Here is a 26206-nt window from a genome sequence, read left to right as displayed (position 1 = left end):
GTTAAAATTCTTAACATCTGCTTATCATCAAATATAAATCAATATCGATATATTTCGAAAAAATATTTATATTTGGGGTATTCGCACTAGGCGATGGTACCAATCGGCTTTTTCCGAAAACTATTTCGAATTTTCGATAAAAGAAATATAGCGGTCTCGAGATTGTTTAAAAATATTAATTTCATTGTTTAAATAATGCATGGATCAAATATTAAAAAAAAACGAAGATATTACCTAGCTTTTATGTATTATAGATAACATTTTTTAAATATATTTTTTTATTTAAAAATAAATTAACCCCAGATGGACTTGCTTCGTATCACCAATGATACCCATCGGATTGTTGTTCAAAATTGTAACATTGGCTAAATAGTACACACAATCGATTTATTTCATTCCTTTTTGTATGGCAAAAATTAATACAAAAAATTAAATATTAAATGTATGTATGTATGTATGTATAAAAAGCTTAAAGCAAACTATATAATGTAAATTTAATTGGCTGCTTGTTTTCTCTTCGATTGATCTGTCAGTATGGGTATAGTAAGTAGAAAGAAAGGCATATCTCAAGAACTCATGCGGTTTATAATTTTATCATCATAGCACCACAAAATTGTGTTAAACCGAACAGAAATCTAGTTTGGCGCTAGCAAGTTTGCTTGTTTTGTGCGAAAAGTGCCGTGAGCTTATCGGTATTTCGTTTGTTTGTTCTCTAATGATGAATACTAATGGAATTCTGCTCGTGCGTGTGTGCGGAAAAAGATTGTACATGACGGGGGCTAAAATCAATTGATAACAGTGTTTTAAAAATTCACAATATCTGTTTAAGCACGGATTATCTGGCAAAGTACAAACAACATAGAATCAAGTTTAGTGCTGGTTGAAAACAAACGGTTATAGCAGCTGAACCAAGGCAGTTACAACAGTATTCATAGTTTTTATGTAGAGGTACATATTCATTTTCATTTTCGATTTGCTTCGTTCGTTTTTGTTTGCTTGTTATTGTTAATACTCTTAAAAGGGCGCCTCGCAGCCTTTCAAACGACACAAAACACACACATTCACAAAATCATTTCGACGTACATAAAACTCTAGTTACTTAAATTAATTACAATTTCTTTCTCTTTATCTGACAATTGCACCGACCAACACTTTCCCACATGTGTGTGTTTTTCGCATTGTGTGTCCAGAACGGACAAACCATCTATTCCGAGACGATCGGCGATCCGCCGACGCACATACAGACAAACAGGCGACATTTGATGAAATAAAAAGTGAATAATAACCAATGCGAGGCCGTTTAGAGCATTTTACATTTAAATCTACGATTCGGTTTGTTCATTTTGCGGCCCCTTCGTCCCTTGTTGTCCTTGTCCTTGCGGATCTCGCGCACCAGTGTGTAAAATGCATCGTCCACGCCCATGCGCGTCTTGGCGGATGTCTCAATGTATGGAATGCCGTACTGTTTGGCCACCTAATGATCGGAATTGTGAATGAATGGAAATGGGAATGGTTGTTGGTAACTTTGAAGTTCAGCACTTACCTCTCTTGCCTGCTCGTTGTTAACGTTCCACGAGGCCAGATCACATTTGTTGCCCACCAGGACCATGGGCACCTCCTCGGCATCCTTGACGCGCTTGATCTGCTCGCGGTAGGTGCCGATGTCCTCGAAGGACTTTGCACTGTTGACGGCAAAAACCAGCAGGAAGCCCTCGCCTGTGCGCATGTACTGATCCCGCATGGCCGAGTACTCCTCCTGGCCTGCGGTGTCCAGGATGTCCAACAGACAGGTCTCTCCATCTGTGGGGAGAAAATAAGTAATAAGTCCGGAAAGATTTATGAGGAGGCCGCTGCACCGTTTACAACCTTTAGCCTTTAGAGCTCTACTCACCGATAACCACTTGCTTTCGGTAGGAGTCCTCGATTGTGGGGTCATACTCGTCCACGAAATGGTTCTGGATTAGCTGGATAGTTAGCGCGGATTTGCCCACGCCGCCGGCACCGACCACGACCAGTTTGTATTCCGTCATTTGGCGTCCGTTTTCGATTGCCCGTAGTCGGAGTCGCAGTCGCAGTCACAGTTGCAGGCGCAGTCACAGTCGCAGTCTCTCTCTCGCGATCGATGGTTTCCCTCTTATACTGCAGTCTCTCTCTCCGTTCACGTTTGTGTGAGTGTGTGTGGGGGTGAGTGTGTGTATGGGCTGCAAATGGAGTAAATTATTAATTAAGATTGATTAAAATAAATTAAAGGCATAATTAGGCAGGAATTAATGCACGCCACTGAGTCACTGCGACTGGCGCTCACTAGCACACACGCACTGCATGCACAGCCAGACGGGAGAAAAGAGATCAATGACTCAAACTAGCACTAAAAGTCTCACAGGCCCTTTATGCACATTGTTTTATCTCCCTCACATATATTGTTATGGATTAGGCGGATTTCTAAGTTCGGCTGGATTCAACTGTCGTTGTTTATCGCGTTTTTGTCTTTTTTTTTCGCCGGGGCTGCGGACCTTCTTTGTTGCTGCCTTTTCAGCTAGCTCCTCCTTGTTTTCCGCTCCTCTCTCTCTCGCTCTTGCGCGCAGTTGTTGTTGGACAAGTTTCACGTTCGCGATTAACGGTACGACGGGCGGTAGTTCTTGATTTCGCGACTTTTATTTGCCGTGCGGTAATTGCAATTAACAGCGCAGAAAAACAATAAATTCGTGTATAAAATGTAGAAGAAATCTAGGCTGTACGTAGCTGTTAGAGGTGGCGAAACTTCGATGCCAACATCGATGTCATTTCAAAACATCGGTTACATCGATGTTTGGCGGCGCAACATCGATGTTTCCTAACATTTGTTGGCAAAAATATGTTTTAACATTTCTGTTAGAATTGTCGTTACAAAAAGGACTATTTTGAGTTTTGAACTTTAAACAAAACTGATCAGGGTTATGATTGTATTGATATGGCTATGGATCGTAGGATATTTTAGGGCATCTTCCAAGGGCTACTCAGGCATCAGCTATTTTTGATATGGCTATGGATCGTGGGATATTTTAGGGCATCTTCCAAGGGCTACTCAGGCATCAGCTCTTTTTGCCTGCTTTTCGTTTCGTTTGGCGGGCAACATTAGTGTTTTTCAATCTCCAACTACGTGTAAACTGAAGTATGAAAATATATTACATTATACATAACATAATTACATTAGCTATCGATGACAGTGTTCAGGCCGGCATTATCGATGGTTGTTGATTTTTAGGGGGCAGAAGAGAGCCTTTGTTCTTAACTTTAATAATATAATTCCTTAAAAATAATTAAAGACAAATAGAAAAATAATTAATTAAAACATCGTTCCAAGAAAACAGATTGACATATTCCATGTTAAAACAACAAATAAGGTTGGCAGCTCCAAGGCAAACATTTCTTAGACCAGACGCAAACCTAAACCATTTAGCACGACCACCACTGTACGAAAGCAGCATGGACAGATTGAAATTCAATAATTTGGTAAATAAATCTCTTTTAAATAAAACTTGAGCATTTCATCAATGAGAATTTGGACAGGTGATATCCAACAAGAAAGTGATCCAGAAGGCACGAGCACAGACCATTGCCAAGCTTGTCCAGAAGCTGCGAAAGACGAAAAATGTTCTGACCAAAAATCCAGACAGTGAAAAGGAGAAGATTCGCCTGCGTAAAAACAGCGAATGCCTGGCTCAGCTGAAGGCCCTGAAATGTCTGGACATAGTGCGTCAATCGCTCCTCCAGGAGGGCACAAATCCCAATGCGGTTATTGCCAACGAGCGCTCCACTCCGGATGAACTGGGCATCGCCATGCTGCGGCTAAATAAACTGATGCACGGATTGGTGGACACTTTTGTGGAGACCCTCAAGCTAAGCACAGACAAGGAGGCCAAATGGCGCGAGGAGATCCTGGAGACGAGCAAACGCCGAGTTAAAATAGAGCGCACCGAGGAGCGGAAGAGGAAACGCAAGGAGCTCAAAGAGCAGAAGGCCTTAACCAAAAACAGATTGGAGTGGTTGGAGCAAAATAAAGTGGGAGGATCAGAAGTTGAGGGAGCAGCAGCGGAGGATACATCTACTCTTGAAGTAAGCCAAGAGGATCAGCCAGAGATCTCCAAATCTCCAACCAAACCAGAGAAACCTCTAACTCTATCTACAGAGAAAAAGGATAAAATACGTAAGACAGAAAAACCACTTGCTAAAAAGGAAAAGAACCTAAAGAAAGAAAAACCTAATGTTCGAAAAGACGAGCAGTTGAAACCAGAGAAGCTCCAAAAGGAATCTGTAAAGAAAATCAATGAAAAACAGACAAACCAGTCTCACGACAACCAGACACAGCCTAAAGTCAAGCCGAAAGAAACTAAGCCCAAGCCTTTGGAAAGAAAACCGGCCAAAGAACAGAAGCCTAAATCTAAGCCAGAACGGCAGCCCAGCATTGAAGAAGACGAACCCAAACCTGACAATAATCGCCCTACACATGTTGTTGATCCCTTTTTCATTACTGAATCGGGTCAGCCCTACTTATCCACGGCTGTCGTTCTTTCCGGGGACGACGACAGTGAAGCTGAAGAGGAACAGAGGCCGCCGCCAGTCAAAAGGTTTCGCCACGAAGAGCGAAGGACGAACACCTACCAGGAAAGAGCCGAAAGACAGCAGGAGTTCAGAGCCAAAAAGCCAACTGATGATCGCCATCCCTCCTGGCTGGCCAAGCAGCAGCAGAAACCAATTATCAGTGATTTTAAGGGCAAGAAGATCACATTTGGCGACGATGGGCAGGCGTCTGAGACAAGAGCTCCTCAGATTAATCCGCCAGCCCCGACTGCTGCTCCTCTATCCACCGAGGGCATGCATCCCTCTTGGGTGGCAAAGCAGAAGTTTAAACCCAAAATCGCTGCCTTCCAGGGCACCAAGATTAAGTTTGATGAAGATTAAAAATGTTGTTGGTATTTTGTTGTTTTAATCACTAAATAACTGCAATCGTCCCAGCTCAAACGCCAACCTTGGGCACATAGTGACCTCGAACCTTGTCCTCATTGCACAGCTTGTCAACGTTCACATCGGGGAATTGGCGACGCAGCACGCCCAGGTCGAAGTTGGGATTGCGGCGCAGGATCATCATGACTTCGTTGCGGGAGCGGCTGCAAATGTTTGTGATTTTAGAAATAAGGATTCTCGATACAACCCCAGTTCACTCACTTCTTGGCCTTGCGCTTGGCATTGTAGAGCTTCTCGCGGTACTTCAGCAGGAATCTGTTGACGGCTCGGCCGCCGAAGCCAATGTTGCGGGACTTGATCCATTTGAGGTTCATGAAGGGTGGCAGGACGTGTTCGCATGATTTGTAGGAGACCTTCAGTCCGAATGCGTTCTGCACCGGCTTCTGGGGCCGCTCGCCGGTTTCACCTGTCTCCAGCAGGTGATACGCCTTGTTGCGCTCCCTAACCACTGTCTCCAGGTTCTCCATGGAAATCTTCACCTGAAATTAGGCTTGATATCGGCTCACCTCAGATCAGGTTATATAGCCTACCTTATCGATGCGCTCTGGGCTGGGGAATACTTCCATTTTGTCGTTGCACTCGTGCTCCATGGTCATCAACATGTTGCGCTCCTTGAGAAGCACGAACCACAACTGGTGCAGCTCCTTGTTGGACTTGATACGCAGCTCCTCTGTCCGCCAGGCACGGCCCACCTTCACCTCGGTCTCGCTCCAGTTCTTCTTGTCGTCGAAGAACTCCATCAGATCCCGGCGAACAGGTGAAGTGTGCATCTGCATCTGCATCTGGGCATGCGGCGTCTGCAGGGCGACCGCACTACATATTACATAAAAACAATGGCGCGCTTTTGTTGGTAATGCTGTGTGAAAGACGGTTGTGTCTGACAGGACTCACCTGCAGGCTTGCCATGGCTGCTTGGGAGCGGCCAGTAAGCTCTTCACCGTTGCATTTCCCACAGTTTTAGCCAAATTAAAACATTTTATTAACGTTGAAGACATTTTTCCAACAGCTGTCCGGCGGAGAGTGTGACCGTCTTTAAATTGGAAGAACTTGGCAGCAAGCGATACCGTTGCAAGGTTTGTGTCCCAGTATATATCGATATATATAAATATTGAACACGGTCACCGTTGTTTTGGCGGAAAGTCAAATTTAAAACGGCCATATTTCTTAAGCCGATTCATATTTCCGCTTTAAGTCCTTCACATTGTTATGGTTAAAGACACAATAAAGTGAAAAATACAAGGATTTTTTTTTCAAAACGTAGATAAAGTGTGCCAGAACTGGAGTTACATATATTTTTTGGATAACTCGCTGGAGATGGATAAACATTGATGATCCTTACCAAACATCGGTTAGACCGATATTTTGAAAACATCGATGTCATCGATAAGGGCGTCCAAGTTTTCAACCACTCGCGCTCTGAACTAATCGATGCTGGCATCGATGTTTCTCCACCACTAGCTCTAGCTGCGCTTCGCTCTGTGCTAATGAAAAATCGAATTTTTTCCTAATCAACTAAAGTTTACACGGGCAAAGTATCACAGAATTTACACTCAAGCGGTTGCCCAGCATGCTATAAGTAAATGTAAGTGGCCACTCCCCTGAAGGTGCTGCAATAAGTTGTTGAAAAGATGGCTTGTTTGTTCTATCCATCCAATCCACTTGGTATGCAGGAACGCCAAGTTTTCCGTGTGGGTGTGTGTGTGCGTGAGTGCGAGTGTTAGTGTGTGTGGCATTCAGTACACAAATTTAAATTGATAAAACTCGACAAAGGCAGCGGTTTTGAATTGCAACGAATGCATTCCCTGCAGTGCCAAGTGCTTATTAATTGTGCATTTATCACAGCAAATTCAACAAATTTGCACCTCTAAATGGACGACCAAAAACAAATTCATTGACCAAAAGCGAAAAAAAAACAAATCTAGAGCGATGTAGTAATAGGACAGTGTTGCCGAGCTGCACGGAATTGGTAGTGTAAGTGGGCAGTGCAATGTAGCATACATAAATATTTATCTGACGGCGTTATCAGGGAACATAAATCCAGAGAAGTGTACAAAAATTCGGGCAATACCATTGTTCGTCGTTATATAAAGTGCAGACCTTCATCGAATTAAAAGGTCAGAGAGAGAGAGAATTGATTGATCAATTTGGCAAAGGGGGTGGAGTAGCTTGTAGGGTTTTCTTTGGCCTTCCGTGCTTTTCTCATTTCTCTCTTCCCGATTTTCGTAAGACTTCTGCTCGGCGGTGAACGCCCAAAAAACAAAACAAGTCATTATGTTTGTAGGTTTTCTTGCTCCTCTGTTTTTATGTGTCAGCCAGGGGTTAATTTCTCGGTGTCGCCTCAATTATTCGGGTTTGCATTTCCCTGCGGTTCGTATTTCTGGACTCGGCGACACTTGTTGCCCCTGTTAACAGAGCTGTTAGTAGTTCCAATCCCCGGAAGCCTCGCCATATCGTGCGATAACCTTTCCAAAAGGTTTCGTTTGCCTCCATTTGATTATCGTGTTCTTAGTAAAAGTAGCAACAAATAGAGGAATTTTCGGTTCTCCAAACTTGGAATGAGTTTTTAGAGGGCTTTATCAAGAATTCTGCTAGCTTTTAATTTGTAACGCCCATATTATGGTGATACGTACATACATTTGGAATTTTTTATGGACTGTAGTTATCTTTCACACGAGAATATACAACATATAATGTTTATATTTGTTTCAAAGAAATAAGTTGATATAAATTGGCCTTCTTAACTTAAATTTAACAGTATCTTTGTTCTTTAAACATGACTGTAACTATGACATCATTACGTATACGTGATTTTTAGAGAGCTCAATTATATTAAAACTTCATCAGTAGTTTATTGATTTCTCGTGATCTATTTGACAAACACAAATAATCTGATTATGAAACCAAATAGTCATTTATTTACAAAAGTAAATATCTCTGCTCCAAATAAGTTTGTAGTTTGTACGTAGTTTACGGTGGGCCTTTATGTAATTATAGTTGATTTGCTTCAAAATGATCAGAAATGAAATATCAAGTAGTAAAACATCAATTTTGACCAAAACTAGTTTTGTGAGTGTGTGGTATTTTACTTTGAATAAATTTCTTTCATAACTTGAAACGGATTTTTACTGTTTCGTTCTGCCTTACTGTCCAAATCATTAAGTTATTGTAATGTAAGCTAATATAAGTTACTTTTAAGTGTTTTCTGTGTGCCTGGTAATGTGGAGGCAGTGAGTAGTTGTGCTGTATTCTCTTAAAGCTCTGCTCTATTCATTCAAATATGCGTGTGCATTGAAGAAGAAAGCCAACGAAAGTTGTTTGCCACATTACCGGCAATGTTGCAACACCGGGCGCGTTGTAATCGTGTGCAAGAAGCGCGAAATTCGGCCAAACGCGAACGGAAGAACGAGAGGCGAGGCGTAGAGTAAACAAAACATTGCGCAGCAAGAGCAGGGAGCACGGAGCAGCAGCCACCTCCTCACGAGAAGCATTACCAGGGCGCCAGTTGAAGAGTCTAAAAGAAAAACCCTCAAACCTCGATCTTTCTTTTTTCCATCTTTTCTCGTTTCCGAAGACCGAAGAGCCGAAATGTCGCAAAAAGAATTGGCGGCGCTGGTCGCCTCAAGAACAAGTCGAAAGCGCACCGTGCCCTCGACGGCAACATCTCCAATGTCCACTCGCTCCGAACCAAAATCCATCATAGAGATACACATATCCAATGACTCCTCCTCCACGAAGCGAACTTGCCGGGATGTGGAGCATGCCAATGTGAAGGTGGATCAGGCTCAGCAGCAGGAAGAAGAGAACCTGGAACAATTGCCGCCACTGACTCAAGAAGAGCAGCAACGATACAATGATTTCCGGACCAGTGGATCGATATTTTTGCAAGATTTACCCTGCTTTAAGCTGCAGCAAGCACAGCCAGCAGTAGGCTCCTCGCCGATTCCCAAGTGTCGCGAGTGCCGAAGGCGAAATGTGGCACCCAAAGAGGGTGAAACCAGCGCCGTACACGATGTCTATTGCCGGTTTTATGAATTCCGGCGCCTGCAGTTCAATGAGAAGGGAGAGTTGGGAGTGGTTGGTTTCCCCAATCCCTATAGCGAGCCCACACCGGAGGACACTGCCATTTGGCAGCCAGATGGAAGTACAGCCCCGACCAGCGGTTACATGGACATACAGGTTTGCAGGTACATCCTGCTCCATGCCGGCGATCAGTTTTGTTACTTGTGGCGCCAGGAGGCGGAGGCTTTGAGATTGCATCAGAACCCAGACGGCACCATCGCTTGGAAGAAGGCCGTGAAGGGCACCCGAGAGATTTGCGATGTGTGTGACACGACGCTGTTCAACTATCATTGGACCTGTCGCAAGTGCGGCTTTGGGGTGTGCCTGGATTGCTTCAAGGATCGCAAGGAGGGGCAGCGACTGCGACGCGTGGAGACGGCTACCCAAAAGGGATGCGACGAGTATCATTGGCTCCTCTGCACCGATCCCAGTGGCCCCCAGGAACACGCCCTCACCGAGCTGATGTTGACGCAGATCATAGCCGGAGATGCCCTGAATGTCTTGGGCAGGCTGTTGCACGAGGTGCGCTCTTTGTGGCAGGTGCCACAGGTGTGCGGCTGTCTGCTGAGCAAGCAGGCGGTCGAGGACGCCCAACTAAACGAGTTGATTCAGGACATGATTAAGGAGTCCCAGTTGAAACAGCACACCAGCTTCTCCTCGCTGGCCTCCGAGCAGAAGCTGCACCAGCAGCAGCGCCTTGAACAGTTGCACGCCAAGAAGCTGGAGTTCGCCAGAGAGCGGGGCATAGATTATGTGCCAGGGCGAGTGTGGACCAAGGAGACCTTGGGAAAGGACCCCATAACCACGGCTTTTGACAATTTCAAGCACATTAATTTTTTGAGGAAGGGGCTAGCCGGTCTGAGAAGATTCCTTCCGCCCAGGGCCATGACTTTGGCCCACTCCACTCAGTTGGCACCCGGTGTTCCACACGAGTGGCTCTGCGATGGCAAGCTGCTGCGCCTCACAGACGCCATGCATCCGGATAATCGAGTCCTTTACCAGGAGGTGTGGAAGTGTGGCCAGCCTGTTATGATCTCGGAGGTGGCTCGCTCTTTGAACTTGGACCTCTGGCATCCGCAGGCCTTCTGTCGTGACTTTGGCGAAAAGCCCAACGATCTGATCAACTGCCTGAATGGAAATCTGGTGCCCAATCAGCCGATGCGACACTTTTGGGAGGGATTTCAGTGCATGGGCAAGCGTCTGCTAGATGCCAATGGCAAGCCGATGCTCTTGAAACTTAAGGATTGGCCGCCGGGTGATGATTTTGCCGAGATACTACCCACCAGGTTCGCGGATCTGATGAAGGGACTGCCCATGCCGGAGTACACTCTGCGAACGGGAAACCTTAACATTGCTAGCTGTCTGCCCAAAATGTTTGTCCCACCCGATTTGGGGCCCAAGATGTACAATGCCTACGGCTCGGCTTTGCATCCGGACAAGGGCACCACCAATCTTCATCTGGACATTTCGGATGCAGTCAACATAATGGTTTATGTAGGAATCCCCCAGGACGGGGACACTAAGCCGCAGTTGGCGGCCACGCAGAAAGCCATTGCTCTCGGCGGTTGCGATTATATAACCAGAGCTCGTTGCCAGTCGCCGGATGTCTTGCCCGGAGCGTTGTGGCACATATTTCCGGCTCGCGATGCAGACAAAATAAGGGACTTGCTTAACCGTGTGACTCTGGAGAAGGGTTTCCGCCTGGAGCCCGATCACGATCCTATCCACGATCAGAATTGGTATCTGGACGACAAGTTGCGGGCCCGTTTGTTCAAGGAATACGGAGTGGAGGGACACCCCATTGTCCAGTGCTTGGGGGATGCTGTCTTCATACCAGCCGGAGCACCGCATCAAGTCCAGAATCTGCACAACTGCATCAAGGTGGCCGAGGACTTTGTCTCGCCAGAGAACATAACTCACTGCTATCATCTCACCCACGAGTTCAGAAGACTCTCGCACTCCCACACAAATCATGAGGACAAGCTGCAGATCAAGAATATTATCTACCATGCCATCAAGGACTGCTGCACCATCCTAACCAGGGCTTTGGACGAGCGCATAGATGCGGAAATGGCCAAGCTACAGGCGGAATAGATCGCACTTACATATTTCATGTTCTCTCTCTTTTGTTTCAAACAATTATGATTATTTTTTGCAAACATGTTCTACTCTTTAAGATTTTAATTTGTCTAAAATTCAATAAATACCCATTTAGGAACAAACAAAAATAAGTGACTTCTCTGTTTAAACATTTAACTAACATTCTCCATTATCCCCAATTATAATCATATTTTATTATAGTACATTTTTGCCTTAAATTAACTTTTAGTATCCAGATAGAAGAGACTAAGTCTAAGACAGACACACGCCAGCAACAAATGCCCATGCATGCTGAGGACGGAACTGAAACTGATGATGAGGAGTCCAGCCCAGACAGACAGTAGCATCGTTAAGATCGTTGAACTCCTGGAACCTTTTGAGAAGTCAAGTCAATTACAACGCCAGAAAGCCTTTTACGTTAATTGAGAGGACAGAAGGAACATAATATTTAGCTAAACTAGCCTAGGGATTCGAGAAACAAGCAGCGAGATGACGGTGGATTTCAACGACTATTTTTGGGTAAGCAAAATAACCCTTAATGGATAATGATTCCTCATAAATAAATTCAAAACTTAACTTACAGGGCGAGAAGAACAATGGTTACGATGTCTTGTACCACAACATGAAGTTTGGCCTGGTGGCCAGCAAGGAGTTGTCCGAGTTTCTGCGCGAAAAGTCCAACATTGAGGAGCAGAACTCGAAGATGATGTCCAAGCTGGCTCACAAGGCTGGCACCCTGAACAGTACATTTGCTCCCGTTTGGACCATACTGCGAACCTCGGCGGAGAAGCTATCCACCCTCCATCTGCAGATGGTGCAGAAGCTGACCGAGCTGGTCAAGGATGTGGCCAAGTATGCCGACGAGCTGCACAAGAAGCACAAGTCCGTCAAGGAGGAGGAATCACAGACCCTCGAATGTGTACAGGCCATCCAAACTTCGACCGTGGCAGTGCAGAAGTTGCGCGACCTCTACGCCAGCAAGGTTCAGGAGCTAGAGAAGTTGCGCAAGGACAACGGCTCGCACAAGGATGCCGAGAAACTGGAGAGCAAACTCAAGAAACTGCAGGAGGAGTACAAGGCTTTGTTGGACAAGCATAATCCCATTAAGAACGAGTTCGAGAGACGCATGACACAGACCTGCAAGGTATGTGTATTATTAGTCTATTAGATAACTAATAATACCCTTTCGGAACTTACTGTTTTCAATCTTTTTTTTTTGTTTTTAGCGCTTTCAAGAGATTGAGGAGGTGCATCTGCGCCAAATGAAAGAGTTCCTGTCTACCTATTTAGAAATGCTGCAGAACAATCACGATATGGTGGGACAAGTACATTCCGACTTTAAAAGGCAGTTTGTCGACATGTCGGTGGACAAACTACTGGAACAGTTTGTGCTCAACAAGTACACGGGTCTGGAGAAGCCAGGTATGTTGGCACTTTGAACGGGAAAGCTTCGGTGTATTTAATTTATATCGAGTTTTTGTTTAAATTTAGTTCTTTCTTTTGTGAATAGAACTGACAAATCTATATTTTTGCTTATGATTAACTCTGTTCTATAAACAGAAATGCCAGAGCTGGAGTATGTGGCCCTGTCGAGTGGTTCTCGACTGCAGCAGCCGCAGGCTTCTGCCACCGCATCCAATTCGAATTCGGCCACCAGCATTCAGGCAGCTCTGAGGGCTGGCAATGCGGCGGCAACCGCCTCGGGGAGCGTGGTGTCCATGGATCAGAGGGGCGATGCCTTGGCAGCGATCTCTTTGGGCAGCGGAAGTGCGGCTAGCGGAAGCATTCCGTATGCAGAGGATCCGATATTGGGAGCCATGGGATCGCCGCGTCCCACATCGCCGGACATGCTGTCGGGATCGAATGCCACGGCGATCCAGGCACAACCCACAGGGGGAGCCACGTCCACGGTGAAGAGTCTGCGGTCTTGGTTTTTGCCCACTGCCAAACAGCAGCAGTCGACGGGAGCCGGAAATTTCGGTATGAGCGGAAGCGGCACCAACAGCAATACCACCATCACGACAACAACAGCAAGCAACAATAGCAACAACTTGAACACCAACAACACAACAGCAACAACTACAACAACAACTGGCACGAATAATCTCACCACCAATATCACCAAAAATTCCCCCAATTCTGAGGATACTAGCAATCAAGGTTCATTCTCTTTGATTTTATTTGGTTTTTGCTTTAATTTATTATTTTTGTGTCGTACCCTTAATGGTTATAGTTTCTTCTCCTAAGTATTCGTCAGAACTATCAGTTCAAACTCTAGCTGTTTCTATTGTAACATAATTCTTATCTGTTCTTAGATATATTTATGTACGTGGCATAGGTTACCTTCATATTCATTTTTATTCAAACTTCAGTTGTTTTAAAAAAAAAATGTTTTTTAAGAGTGCTAGTCTAATGCTTTGTTTAAAATTATTTGAAGTTGTTGAGTGCCTCTTTACAAAGTTTTTTTCTCAGTTTAGTTATATTGCTAATCCTGTTTGGGGATTATAGATATTTGAAACTTATTTATGAAACGTACATAACTATTGAAGCAAAAACAGGGAACAATTAAATGAGAAATCTGACTGTGTGAAGAGGCCTTAAGAAATTACCTAAATAAAATATCAAGGATATTTTTCGTGGTACAGCAATCATTAAATAGTCTTGATACAGAGCATTGTAAGCAACTTACGTCACTAATATTTGTAAATTATCTTTGATTTCGGCCATATCTATTCCTTATGTATATAATTCTACTTATTTGTTTTTATTTTTTAATTACTCTCCTTTTAAGTTTAAAAATTACCTAAAATTGTACACTCAAACACCAGCCAACCAATCAGACATTTCTCGGGACAATCTACATAAACTACTGCACACCAAATCGCACACACAAATGCCATCAAAGCCATTTAACTAACAGCACTAACAACTACAATCTTTTTTCTATGCTTCTCTACGTCTTATTTCCGTGTTCCACGCCTTGTACACATCCAACATTATTTCCATCGCATCCGCCATCCATCAACCGCCCAATCATGCAATCATCAACCCATCCATCCACCGATCGACTAATCGAAATCAAAACTTTAGATCAGGCACCACAGCAACCGGCAGAGGCCTTAACTCCAACCGCAAGTGCGGCTAATAAGAAGCAATTGAACGCAACGACCAGCGAGCAGCAGCTATCGAAATCATTAAATGAGCAAGATCACCTACAACAGACTGCAGCGGCTACGGCAGCGGCAGCAACATCTGCAGCAGCAGCAACCGCCACAACAACGACAACGTCCAGACGTGCAACGTCACTTTTAAATATATTCACATCAAACTCTCAGGGTAAATGATTCAAGAATGTCAATGAAAGTGATTGGCCCCCATTTCACCCTCCCCGTTCCACTACTAAAACACCTGTACAGCTCCAAAACCACCTAAACAAAAAACAAAAATATGCATGTACTTAGGTTTAATATGTAAAGGCTTTTCTGTGTGCTTATTGTTCTCTCATACCCGATTAACATTCAACCATTTTTAAAGCACTTTACGGCGGTGTTTGAGTTCTGAGAAAGACATTACATATAAGTTTCAACTGTGAATTGTTGCCCACCATAAAGCAGTTTTCTCCTCCACCGAAATCTTAGCACTGAAGTATCCTCAAACTCTTAACTGGAGCTCAGCGACTTTTCCTCTATGTTCTATTAGTTTGTAGCTTGCTTAAATAAGTCAGTCATTTAACTAACCACATGTCCTGCTTACATTGATATTAATCCCATTTCACCGACAGTCTCTGGCATTTTACGAAGTCGCCGCGACAAGACAAAGACCAAAAAGGCTAAGAAAAAGAAAGACAACGAGGCCGCTGAGCACATACAGGAGGAGGGCCTGACCAGGTGAGTCTAAAAAATAGTTAGTACGCACACTAAATAATCATTAAAATCTTGATTCATTTCTAATGTTCCTCCAGTGTGGAGCGAGCCAATAACACGCTGCTGGACTATGACGACCATGGACGCAGCATGAAGACACAGAACTCCAGCGGCAGCAGCGCAGGTGGTGGCCTGGCCGCCTTGTCGGTCACCTCGGCCCAGGGAAGCGTGGATTCGGCGGGGGCGAGCAGCATGGGCGGCAGTGGAGGGGCTGCCGTTGCCAGTGGCAGCTTGCCCAACGCCGGGACCCTTACCAACTCGGCCTCGACCACGGCTCCTGGCGCCTCGAGTGGCACTGCAACCGGGTATGAGGTGGACGAGGAGGGATTCAGCATACAGCCAGCCAAGGAGATTGCCTGGGAGGAGGGACAGGACAAGTGTAAGTCAAGTCCATGAATTGGAATCTAAGTAAGAGCACATTTAAAGAGGAGACTATTTTAGCTGGCAGTTTCTACTCCGACTCGGATACGGACTCGGATAATGACAAACAGGAGCGCCGGATTCATGTGAGCATCAAGCCACTTAAGAATGGCCAGGCGCCTATGTCGGCCAGCGTGGATGAGCTGCGCGCCACCGTGGAGAACATTTCGTTGTCCCCAACGGGAGTATTTTCAGTGAGTTTAGCCTGAGGATTTATACAAACTAACATAACAAACTAACTGAACATCTTTACCCATTCAGCATCACAGCCAGCAATTGCAGGCAGCCAGGGGAGCTCAAGCGTCTCGGCAGCAGTCCCCGGAGATTTCGAACGCCTCGACGCCAACGGCCAGTGTGCATCCTTATGCCCCGCTGCAGAGTCCCACGCTGTCCAACAATAACACTGCAAACAACACGACCAACAGTCGTTATGCTGATCTGGGCGATATATTCTCGGAGCTGGGTGACATGAGCATGTCGGCGCCTTCATCGGCGACACTGGGCAAGCCGCCGGGCAGACAGATACCGACACCGACGTCAGCGTCTGCGGGCGGAAGCATAGCCATACCGCGACCGCCATCACGACGCTCGGACATGATTGCCATTGGGCCGGCGGCAACGGGAACAGCGCCGGGACGCGGACGAATGTCTCCGGCTCCCGTGACGGCCATGAATCGTGCAGAAAGCATTGGCAGCCTGGAGTTCCGCACGGCCATCGGGGGAGTGGGCTCCTCGCGTGGACCTTCGCCGCTCACGATCGGTATTTCGGACACCATACCCCTGGCGGTGGCATTCCATGAGATCATTCACGCCTATTTTCGGGGCAGCGACGAGTCGCGCTGCCAGGTGAAGGTGTCCGGTGATATGATGTTATCATTCCCAGCCGGCATTGCCGGCCTGTTAGCCAATAATCCCAATCCAGCTAAGCTGGGTTTTCGCATTAAGCACGTTCAGAATCTGGAGAATTTGGTGCCCAACGGAAAGCTGGTGCAAATGTAAGTTTTGGGCTTTCCATTATGCCTAATATTATCTTATGCGAATTGCTTGCAGAGATCGTCAGCAGTCGAGCACTGTGAGCACCATGCTGGAGTTTAATATGGGCGCCTTGACGGCTCTCCTGCGAAGGCAGGCGGAGAATAACCCGGCCGCCTCATACTTCAATGTGGACATACTCAAGTACCAGGTGCGCACCAAGCCGGGAGCTAGTTCGTGTCCCTTCCAGCTGGTCAGCTACTGGAAGTGTGAGTCCAGCTACACGGCCCTCAAAGTGGACTACAAGTACAATAATCACGCCATGGCCAGTGCCTCGCCTCTGCTGAATGTCACTCTATCGGTTCCCGTCAACGGATCGGTGCGCAATGTCCAGTCCAAACCGCATTCCGCTTGGTAAGCAAATGGGTGGCAAGATCGAAAAGCTAAAAAAGAATGCTTAAAGCTTAAATATTCCTCATTCCTTAATAATAACCCATCACTGTATAATCCAGGTTGGGTGAATCGAATCGTTTGGTGTGGAACTTTACGGACATTTCGCAGAACTCACAGGATGGCGGAGTGGGCACTTTGCGAGCCCGGCTTGAGCTCAACGACGGTCCCTCGACACCGGCACTCCTGGCCACCCAGTTCAACTGCGAGGGCACCACACTCTCGGGCATCGAGTTCGAGCTCCAGGGCAGCGGCTATCGCTTATCGCTGGTCAAAAGGCGCTTCGTTTCCGGTAAGTTTGTGTATACAGCAAGTATATATAGATATCTAAGGAAATTAACTCGTAACTATTTCGCTTTGCAGGAAAATATGTGTGCGAGGGCGATGGTATACGTAGTGGAGCTACGCCCACACCTCCGTCGGTGGGTTCCACCAGTCCGTATTCGGCGAAGTCAAACTAGTTGCTCCCCATTCAATAGACGGTAAATGGGAACGGAAAATGGCAATGGCAATATGGCAATAGGCTCGTGAAAAAAACTAGAGAAATTTTTGTAACTATTCTTAAATATGAGAAAACCACACACATACACCTAAACCATATTTAATTAGGCACAGAAATAGTGGAGCCTTCTTAGTTTTCTCTGAGCTTTTTATCATCACCCCTTTTCTTGATTCCGATTTGGATATCATAGAGCGAAATTGGAATTGATAAAGTTTATTTTTCGTCCACAAAAAATGCAACTTTGTATGATCGAATTTACCGCAGTAGAGATATTTAAGATGCTATAGATTTGAATTACGTAAAATGACAATGTTGCGAAAATTGAACTTAATCAATTCGTATTCCATTAATTGAAGACAATGAGGAATTGGAAATGGGGCTTATTATGTATTTTTGTACACACGGAATTATGTTTTCCGAGCGAAATGTTGAATCTGCATGCTGGGGGTCCGAAATGCGGGTCGTGCTCTGCAAAATCTGGATGTATTATTTGTTATATATACGTATGCGAGTATATATTATTAAAATGTATTTATTATGTTTAACTGAATATGATGTAAACGAACGATATTGTATGTAGCTATGTAGATATCTAAAAACCACACACCGAACGTTGATTTTATGTTCACTTTTGTACACACAACCAAATCCAAATGTATTAAATGTAAGATACAAAAAACAAAACCTGCATTGCGTCTCGCTTGGAATCTCGATGGATATATGGCTTTCGTCACCGGGCGTCTGGATAAGGCGACGCCGCACAGCCCATGCAACCGGAGTTTGTCTCTGTTTTCAGCGACTGCCGTTTCTCCCGCGATCAATTAATTATCGAATTTAGGCAAAGAACATGACAAACTGGTTTCGGTCTCTTTGGGGCGCCTGACAAGGCAAATATGTACATACATATACATATAGGAAATTAGCAGCCCGTCGAAAATAGAATAAACATAGATGCTGAAATCAAATTCATTAAAATGTGGGTGCACAGATCGCTGGGGAGCATTAGCCTAAAATTTAATTTGTAAATTCCTGTAAGAATCTTTTTCTGAAAAGCGTGAGGCAGCTGTCGTTGTGTTGCTATTGAAAGCCGGTGACGTCACGCCGCCACAAATTGATCTCAAGGTCGAGTCGACGGACGCGTTTTCATTTCACTTGGCACACTTGACTGTGGGTTGCCTTAAAACATTCGTTCATATATTGCATTTGTCCATTAAGCGAGAGACTACTTGTATCTGGTATATTGTATCTTCTGGAGCAGGGAATAGGGAATAAACAAATCCAATTGATGCAAGGGAAACTGACTGGAATGCAAAAAGTAAAATGGTTAGCTGACCATAGAGATCACGTCGTTGGCAAACGATAAGATTAAATTACTTAACAATTGTTGTGTTCATACAAATGCTTGCTTGTATTTTGCCCGTGGGTACATAAACCATTAATTGTTCAACAAAAGCAACCGACCTAACACATGCCTGTTGATATATGACATTTACAGCCCTGAAATGTAGAACGCAGTGTCTGTGTTTTTAGTTAGATAACAAATTATTAACAGATGCTGGGCGTTAAGCTTTTCGCCAGTCCGTTTAAAGTATAGTAATAAAAGGTTTTTTTCATTCTGTTCAACAACATTGCACTTTATTTATATTGACTGCATTAGTAGGGCTTAGGCATATACATTAATTTATATAGATATTACTGGCATAAATTAGGGTATAGCAAGCTGGATAGCTTGCACTTTAAGGTTTTATTCAACAACTTGCTAAATTAACATTAATCGGTTTAAAATTATATGGTAGATTAGTTTAACTCCGTTTGTCTGACAAGCGCACCCTATATAAAAACACACAACTCAAAAATATATACACACATCCAGTGTTTTTGCTAATAAACAGACAACTTTTGGTGATCAATTTCACTTCAACCTCTGCACAGTGGTACGAGATTCCCGAAAATGGAGCGTTGAACTTTCAACAACTATGTTATCTTCATGGCTTTGTTTATAAATTTTGCATATAAACAACTATGAATGGGTTTCGACAACAAATGTTATCAGACTCGAGAGTCCACTTGTCCCATCCCACTGTGCATTTAGTCAATTCAAGTTGATAATACGCATGTGTACATATGTTTTAGCTTTGCCATAAATATCGTCGAGTGTTCTGAGTGTGTGCGTGTCTAAATAAACTACGGCTGACATCATTTCTGTTAACATATTCGTAGTTAAGCTCATTATATCGCAAGACACAATTTCGTAAAGTGATTAGTTAGTACATCTTACAGCACTGGGCTCCTCCTCCGCATAACCGACTAATTCCATTTGCCTGCAAGAGATGAAAGAAGAAATTCGATTTAAATCACAGCAACAAGGTCATAAATTCCAATCCAATGTATGTATGTATATACATTGTACAAGTATAATTGCTTAATTGAGGATCAAATAGATCATTCGATCGAACAAACAATGGGGGACTGGGGTGGGGGCCCTCTTTGAAATATTAATATTATTTTATTTTTAGACCTCCCCGGTTTTTATTTACAGTAACTTTTATCCGAACCTCGACGGCAGTGGAATAAATAGAAAAAATAAACGCAAACGTGCCTGGAATAAAGTTTTGTGTGTTCGGTGTGCGGTTTTTCTGAAATGCGCAATTGACGCCCGCCGGTTCGTATGAATTTATTTAAACTTTTGCGCTATATAGAAACGTAAAATCGATTTCTATGAACGGCTGTTTATTTGCATATTCCGTTTTATGGCTCAAGTGAAAAAATTCCGAAAAATTCAAGGTGGAATCGAGCGATCGTTTGAGAATGTTCTCAGCAAGATCAGCAACGAGTCTCTTATCAAGTGATTCAAAAATATGTATCTTTTAAGCTAAATAAACAGCAACACATCAAGAACTATAAACTCGTCCGTGGGCAGATCTTTTTTTAGGCCCCACAATTTGTAGCCAAATGTTCGGCTCTATAATAAACAGTATAGTGGATCACCTGGCTGGCTGGCCGTCCGATTCTGATAGCGAATATAAAGTACTGGCAGGTAATGAAAACTTGCCTCTGTGGCATGGCAATGCACAGTTAAGCGCTTTGGCCTTATCGGGCGACCTCAGCACATGACCGTGAATGGGAATATTAATCAAATTGAAAGAAATGCCTAATAGGGCCACTGGATAGGTGCGGTCCTCCAGAATTTGGCTACCTTTTAATGGGAGGAAGGAAGGAAGGCTCTTCGATTCTGAGTTCGAATCTCAATCAATTGTAGGCAACTGACTCATGACAGAAACTTCCGTTGCGAAAAACGTGTAGCCAGAAATGTTAGCCAAATGCTTCTATATGGCGTTCGTGGATACGTATTCGTGTATCTCGATGTGTGCTTGGCAGTATATGGAAACCGTTAAACAAACAAACAACCGGGGCGTTATGTAAAATAAACAAACCGAAGACGAACACAAGCGAACGGAAGGGCCCCAGAAACTGAAGCGTTTTTAATAGTTTTCCCATTTGTAGCGAAGAATAATGACGAATTTACAGTGACTGCTTCGTAAAGCAAATATTTGAAGAGTATTGCATTTTAGACAATGAAAGTTTCTGAGGGAACAACTTTAAGCTAAGACATCCAAAAATAAAGTACCGCAAGCAAAAATAGTGTCTATTTTAAAACAAACAACAAGGGAAAACGGCTCTAAAAATAAGAATGACTCAACCAAACTTGAAAACAATTCGTTTTTTGAAAAATAAAATGTATTTAATTAAAAATAATAACGATACTAAAAAATTTCCATAGAATGGTTTAAATTTGGAAAAAAATACAATACTTTCCGTAGAAAACTAAAACGAAATTGGCGAAATCATTCTTTTAAAAGCCTTGTCAAGTGCTTTTAGTACTCTTAATACTCTTAATTATCAATGGGAAACAACAATTGTGATTTGGCCTTTATTCCTTTTTTTCTTTATTATCAAAAACTCGAATTTTAATCAATAATCTAACCGTTTTGCAGATACTTTATTAACTTTACTTACTTTATTAAAATTGGTGAATCACTAATGTCAAGTTCACCCGGTCGGCGGACTACTGTAATCGGCAATAACGCCTCCCAAGGACGGACCGCGCCCAAAAATGGTATTTTATGGCCCCTAACAAAATGCACCCCGTCATGCGTCTCACCTGACTGTGCGCCACTCCACTCCGTGTGAAATCCTGCCCGCTGACCTGTTGACCCGTGCCACGCCCCTTCCTAGAGGACGTAGTTGCGCAGCTTTTCAGTGGGCAGCGTTCGATTGGCGAACGAGACAATCGCCGCCGCCGGCTGGCTGACGGACAGGTCACAGAAGACATGACACTGGTTGTCCGTGGAGCTGTGCGACCTCCTGGCCACAAAGGCGAAGATGGTCTTCTTGTCGGCCTCTCCCTCACTGGTCCACATGCGGTTCTCCGGGTCGATGGCACAGTGCGAGATGACATCCGCCGTGTAGTGCTTGCGGAAGAACTTCTTGCGCGTGTTGTCTGTGAGCGTGATGCCCTGCGAGGAGACCTTGAAGTGCACCTCCGTGGGCTGCGGCGACGGCCGTTGGGCGTACATCAGCCGGATGGCCTTGCGGATGGCCTCGTTGCCGGTCAGCGATTCGGTGTCGCAGGAGTAGAGCCACAGCACATTGGTGGCCGCCCCGTGGGCAATCAGTTGCTGCTGAGCCGGCGTAGTGGCCCGCACCGGCGGCACTATGTCCCGATCGGGCAGTCGGAGCAAACACGGCAACGCCAGCTGGCTGATGGAATGCTCGAAGACCAGGGCGGACAGTGATGTGAACACCGGCTCGTCATCGCAGCCCTTCAGATGCACTCCTCCCTTCGTCGGCTCGATGAGAAAGTGGCGCACCAGCTCCTGGGATCCGGCCGGAGGTTGGGCTACCCGCACCACCAGACCGTAGGAGTTCTTGTACGTGGTGGAGTCCCTGACCAGGAACGTGCCCGGCTGGGCCGAGGCCAGCAGAGCTATGGCATCCTCGCGCGTGAGATTGGGCTTGTACCAGAATTTGGCCGAACTCCGGGCAAATCGCACGGAATCGGCGGACACCTCGATGGGCTGCAGGGCAGGGGGCACTTGCCGACGTGGCGGCCCTGTTTGGTAGATGGACTCCGCGGCGGGCAACTGGGTCGACGGCGACGATGAAGCTGACGATGACGATGCCCCAAAAGGCGTGCGCGGCGTGACCGGAAAGGCGGGCGTTTCTGGCCTGCTGGTGGGACTAGGCGTCATCATCTGCTGCTGTTGGCCATTGGTATTTGGGTTGCTCACTCTCTTCGTGCTGGTGGCATAGATGGGCGAAGCTGGTGCTGGTGCCAGTGCTGGCAATGGCGAGGTGGATTTCGATGTGGATGTGGATGCGGAGAGATCGCGACGAGTGCGCGTGAGTGTCTCCTCCATGTGGTTCTGGCCATAAACGGCGCCCAGTTGCTCCAACGGCTCCAACTGCTGGCGTTTGTGGGTCGTTTCCAAGCTGTTAATTGTGTGATAATTGCGTTCCATGGCCCGCCGATTGACCACGCCATCTGGCACATCCTGATCCAGTCGCAGATCCTCGAAATGGATATTCCGTGTGGTATAGGGAGTGGGTTCCGGTTTGGCGTCATCCAGGTTTAGATTGAATTCGAAATCATAGTTGTACTTGGTGGATAGTCCATTTGGGGGAGTGTTCCTGTAAAGGGCGCCATTGCCCAAGCCATTTCCCGAACTATTGCCGTTCTTCAAACCATTTCCATAGGAATCGCTGGCATAGTACTGCCGCTGCGGCGGAGTGGGCGGTACGCGGCCCCGCTCCCCCGACTCCCTGTCTATGGTCCTATATTCGTTATAGACCTTTTCGCGACGCTCCCGCAGCAGCTGCTCGAAATTATCTCTAATCGGCGTCGGCGTTGTGCTGCTCGACCTGTAGTGGTATGTATTGGCTATGGTGTTGGTATTCGTGGAACTGGTGGGACTAACGCCGCTGCCCAGCGTTTTGCGCACCAGCAAAGGGCTCGTCAGCCGGGTGGGGGGCTTTATCATATCGCCAGTACTGCCATTAACACCACTGCCCGAACTCGAACTCCCATTATTGGTTTTACCGAAATCAAAGTCTAGAAAACTATCCGAACGCGTCGGCGTCGGAGTTTTGCGTAGCGGCGTGGATGTTTTGGCTATGCCATAGCTAAATGGCAGCGAATTCTCGCGCGCGTGATAAGGTATTCCATTTCCATTACCATTACCATTTCCACTTATATTCCCATTTCCATTCGCCTGCCCATTGCCGTTCACATTATAGTTTTTATAGTAATTATTGTTATTATTGGCCGCGGTGTATTGGTATTGGTATTTGTGGTCGGCGGCAGCAGCGCTTTCTTCGTACGGCGACCGCATTGTTTCGCGAATTCCAAAAGACTGATTGGAAAACCGAGAAGATACAACTCAAAACGTAGAGTAGAGCTCCTCGTCGTTGGCGTATCCGTGTCGTATCGCTCTCTCGCGTATCTCGCTCACGGCATTTGGCCAACAAACAACAAATCAACCTCCTCAAGTCCGCAACTGGCATGGTATGTGTAGGCACAGTGGGTCTGGAACTATTAATTTAATCCATATCATAACATTAGAAAACATTTTTTTAATGTTTAATCTTAATTTGTGTGTATGACCAGCCCGGCGTATGAATTATTTTTTATTGTCAAGGATATGGCTACGGTGCGTATAAGTAATTTAATATCTAAAAAATCAGATTTAAAAAAAGTTTTAATTATTATTATTATTCTCTATGCGCAGAGGCCATTACAATTTCAGTCAGAAGTTTGCCACGCAGTGAAGGAGACATATAAAAAAATAGTAACTTTGCTATTGCAAAACTATAATTGAAGTAAAAAATCATAAATTTAACTATCATGGGTTTTAGATGCCACACGCCCACTGTAGCTAAAATGCACACAGATACACCGTCAAAAGGTGTTGGATGCTAAGAGAGATCGATCCATGGGAGAGTGAGAGCGAGAATTGGAGAGTGGGAGCCACAAAAAGAGAGAGAGAGAGAGAGGCGTCGGTGATGTCATCCCCACTTATTTACGAATACACACGAAGAAGGCCCAGCCAAACGAACGAAACGAACGAACTAATCAAAACAAGCAATCGAAGCCTATACAGATTAGAGGGCCCCTTAAAGTTCGAACCACGCACGTTGGACGCGAATTCCGATCAAAGAACCCGCATATTGCACTTCCAATAAGAGATCAACGTGTGCATCGTTGGTATTGGATCCAATTGATAACTGCTGTGGGAGATCGTTCTCTTATTGGCTTCCCTTCTCTCTCTTTCTCTTCCCGTAACAATCAACCCCAATTGGGGGCCGTTTGAAATGGTAATTCGCCGATTGCACCCACTGTAGCTGCAAGCACGTTCCTTGATTGCACTCTTCGCGTTTCCATCAATTAAATCGTCTGCGTTTCATTGAATGGTTTTCATTTGTTTTCGGGGGAGTAAAACAAACGATCGTTTATCCCATTTTAATGGGGTTTTCTTTATCAATCAATGGCGGTCTTGTTTCCCAGCAGGTTCAGGTTGCACTTTCCCAATGAACTTTTGCGGCTATTACCCATACATATACAAACCAACAAGAGGCCAACAAATATGCACTTAGAAAAAATACTTACGTTTCCTAAACTAATGTAAGATTGATTCGAACTATATGATAAAATTGGAGTACAAAAGGAACTTTTATCTATATTTTATCTTGTGTCTATCAAGAATATAATATTAGTAGCTAGAGTCGAAAAACAAGTTTCTTACAATAAAAGTAATAAAATAAATTGTAATTTCTTTCAGTGCTTTACATAGAGAAGAAGCTGTCGCATCTTTTTTTGATTTCTCAACATTTTCTTGTAGAAAGTGTCGTGGTGGGCACATCAACAAAGACGACAAAAATAACAACTATACATAGCTAAGGCAAAATAACACTAAAACCTCAACCGCCAAGTGACGTCAGTAGAGCGACAGCCAAACAAAAACAAATCAAAATCAAATACAGCAAAAATGTGCGCTTAAAAAAATAAAGTATGAAAAGTAACTGCAAAAATGCTCTGCCAACGCCAGCAGAGGCGATCTTCTTTTTCTTCTTCATCATCCAGCAGCCAGTTGTGGGTGGCAAACAAACAAGTTGCGAGCTCTTTCGCTCTCCGGTGACCTGTCGCCGCTCTCGCTCTCTCTCCCACACTAGCCCCGTCTCTTTCGTTGGCCTTAGTCCCTAGTTGGCAACTCGTTTACCTTTTTTTTCGCTTTGCGCTTTGCTTTGAACATCTGTTGTTGTTAACTCTTTCTGCCGCAAATCTGTTGAAACAAAGTCATGTGGAATTTTGGTAATGCCAATCACAGCCATATGTTGTGACAACCGGGGATTGCAGGCCCATGCGGCCATCTAATGTTGGCCAAAACGATGGAAAGCCATCGTACAGTCGGTTAAAGATACTTTGAGTGGGGTTTTTGGGCGTAAAAGATACGTACTCGATTTAATTGATTCAAATGTCCCAATCATGTGATCGTTTTGATTCCCACTTGAAAGTCAAAGTGTTTATTCAGGTTTGGAGACTGCATGTGAATAGCATCTCAAGGGGATCCTTTCCCACTCACAAATTCAGTGTGGCTTAACTTTGACTAAGTTAGAAGTTCACTTCCGTAATCATTATTAATTCCTTAAGCTTTCTGATTAACAAAGACCCAGATTTGCTTGAGTATTTATGGTATCTCTAATAATAAATATGAATCAT

The 26206-nt window shown here is 44.8% G+C and overlaps 6 protein-coding genes across 10 annotated transcripts; 3 read left to right on the top strand and 3 right to left on the bottom strand.

Annotated features, from left to right (window-relative positions):
* Positions 1-370: 370 nt before the first annotated feature.
* Positions 371-2773, bottom strand: LOC108139342 (ras-like protein 1). Of its 2 annotated transcripts, none has more exons than XM_017262066.2 (4): positions 2416-2773; positions 1892-2201; positions 1544-1800; positions 371-1474 (listed from the first exon to the last, which is right to left on the bottom strand). In XM_017262066.2, exons 2-4 carry the CDS (start codon positions 2028-2030, stop codon positions 1301-1303), a joined length of 570 nt encoding a protein of 189 aa, XP_017117555.1. In that variant the 5' UTR covers positions 2031-2201; positions 2416-2773; the 3' UTR covers positions 371-1300. The 2 variants fall into 2 exon arrangements, with proteins under 2 accessions (XP_017117555.1, XP_017117554.1); XM_017262065.2 differs by having other exon boundaries at positions 2514-2773.
* A 641-nt stretch (positions 2774-3414) lies between these two features.
* Positions 3415-4955, top strand: LOC108139224 (uncharacterized protein DDB_G0286299). 2 transcript variants are annotated; one of them, XM_017261887.1, is made up of 2 exons: positions 3415-3492; positions 3550-4955. In XM_017261887.1, the coding sequence occupies exons 1-2, from the start codon at positions 3466-3468 to the stop codon at positions 4939-4941; spliced, it is 1419 nt and encodes a 472-aa protein (XP_017117376.1). In that variant the 5' UTR covers positions 3415-3465; the 3' UTR covers positions 4942-4955. The 2 variants fall into 2 exon arrangements, with proteins under 2 accessions (XP_017117376.1, XP_017117377.1); XM_017261888.1 differs by having other exon boundaries at positions 3456-3489; positions 3549-4955.
* LOC108139225 (39S ribosomal protein L47, mitochondrial) lies at positions 4945-6048 on the bottom strand. Its single transcript, XM_017261889.2, has 4 exons — positions 5896-6048; positions 5535-5817; positions 5206-5483; positions 4945-5147 (listed from the first exon to the last, which is right to left on the bottom strand). Exons 1-4 carry the CDS (start codon positions 5997-5999, stop codon positions 4997-4999), a joined length of 816 nt encoding a protein of 271 aa, XP_017117378.1. The 5' UTR covers positions 6000-6048; the 3' UTR covers positions 4945-4996.
* A 425-nt stretch (positions 6049-6473) lies between these two features.
* Positions 6474-11291, top strand: LOC108139223 (lysine-specific demethylase 3A). Its single transcript, XM_017261886.2, has 2 exons — positions 6474-6586; positions 8576-11291. The coding sequence occupies exon 2, from the start codon at positions 8590-8592 to the stop codon at positions 11155-11157; it is 2568 nt and encodes an 855-aa protein (XP_017117375.1). The 5' UTR covers positions 6474-6586; positions 8576-8589; the 3' UTR covers positions 11158-11291.
* On the top strand, positions 6474-18114 carry LOC108139222 (F-BAR domain only protein 2). Of its 3 annotated transcripts, none has more exons than XM_017261884.1 (13): positions 6474-6586; positions 11393-11682; positions 11747-12307; positions 12390-12585; positions 12724-13143; positions 14254-14499; positions 14945-15050; positions 15125-15465; positions 15528-15700; positions 15768-16501; positions 16557-16892; positions 16991-17220; positions 17292-18114. In XM_017261884.1, the coding sequence occupies exons 2-13, from the start codon at positions 11653-11655 to the stop codon at positions 17387-17389; spliced, it is 3471 nt and encodes a 1156-aa protein (XP_017117373.1). In that variant the 5' UTR covers positions 6474-6586; positions 11393-11652; the 3' UTR covers positions 17390-18114. The 3 variants fall into 3 exon arrangements, with proteins under 3 accessions (XP_017117373.1, XP_017117372.1, XP_017117374.1); XM_017261883.1 differs by having other exon boundaries at positions 12724-13323; XM_017261885.1 differs by lacking the exon at positions 14254-14499 and having other exon boundaries at positions 12724-13323.
* A 929-nt stretch (positions 18115-19043) lies between these two features.
* Positions 19044-23857, bottom strand: LOC108139302 (tensin). The gene is made up of 2 exons (XM_017262001.2): positions 21593-23857; positions 19044-19751 (listed from the first exon to the last, which is right to left on the bottom strand). The coding sequence occupies exon 1, from the start codon at positions 23820-23822 to the stop codon at positions 21663-21665; it is 2160 nt and encodes a 719-aa protein (XP_017117490.1). The 5' UTR covers positions 23823-23857; the 3' UTR covers positions 19044-19751; positions 21593-21662.
* Between the last annotated feature and the right edge of the window lie 2349 nt (positions 23858-26206).

The sequence above is a fragment of the Drosophila elegans genome, unplaced genomic scaffold (genome assembly GCF_018152505.1).
Source record: "Drosophila elegans isolate 14027-0461.03 unplaced genomic scaffold, ASM1815250v1 contig_476, whole genome shotgun sequence".
In the NCBI taxonomy this organism is placed as follows: Eukaryota; Metazoa; Arthropoda; class Insecta; order Diptera; family Drosophilidae; genus Drosophila; species Drosophila elegans.
This window is presented reverse-complemented; position numbering and strand designations above follow the sequence as displayed.

Excerpts from the sequence above, each read along its gene's own strand:
- LOC108139224 (XM_017261887.1), top strand. The coding sequence starts at position 3,466 with ATGGACAGATTGAAATTCAATAATTTG. Across the intron at positions 3,493-3,549 it reads GATTGAAATTCAATAATTTG|GTGATATCCAACAAGAAAGT; the intron begins GTAAATAAATCT and ends GAATTTGGACAG.
- LOC108139225 (XM_017261889.2), bottom strand. The coding sequence starts at position 5,999 with ATGTCTTCAACGTTAATAAAATGTTTTAATTTGGCTAAAACTGTGGGA. Across the intron at positions 5,484-5,534 it reads GCCCAGAGCGCATCGATAAG|GTGAAGATTTCCATGGAGAA; the intron begins GTAGGCTATATA and ends GCCTAATTTCAG. Across the intron at positions 5,148-5,205 it reads GCCAAGCGCAAGGCCAAGAA|CCGCTCCCGCAACGAAGTCA; the intron begins GTGAGTGAACTG and ends AAACATTTGCAG.
- LOC108139342 (XM_017262066.2), bottom strand. The coding sequence starts at position 2,030 with ATGACGGAATACAAACTGGTCGTGGTCGGTGCCGGCGGCGTGGGCAAA. Across the intron at positions 1,801-1,891 it reads CCGAAAGCAAGTGGTTATCG|ATGGAGAGACCTGTCTGTTG; the intron begins GTGAGTAGAGCT and ends TTCTCCCCACAG. Across the intron at positions 1,475-1,543 it reads ACAACGAGCAGGCAAGAGAG|GTGGCCAAACAGTACGGCAT; the intron begins GTAAGTGCTGAA and ends TCCGATCATTAG.
- LOC108139222 (XM_017261883.1), top strand. The coding sequence starts at position 11,653 with ATGACGGTGGATTTCAACGACTATTTTTGG. Across the intron at positions 14,500-14,944 it reads ATTCACATCAAACTCTCAGG|TCTCTGGCATTTTACGAAGT; the intron begins GTAAATGATTCA and ends TTTCACCGACAG. Across the intron at positions 16,893-16,990 it reads TCCAAACCGCATTCCGCTTG|GTTGGGTGAATCGAATCGTT; the intron begins GTAAGCAAATGG and ends TGTATAATCCAG.
- LOC108139223 (XM_017261886.2), top strand. The coding sequence starts at position 8,590 with ATGTCGCAAAAAGAATTGGCGGCGCTGGTCGCCTCAAGAACAAGTCGA.
- LOC108139302 (XM_017262001.2), bottom strand. The coding sequence starts at position 23,822 with ATGCGGTCGCCGTACGAAGAAAGCGCTGCTGCCGCCGACCACAAATAC.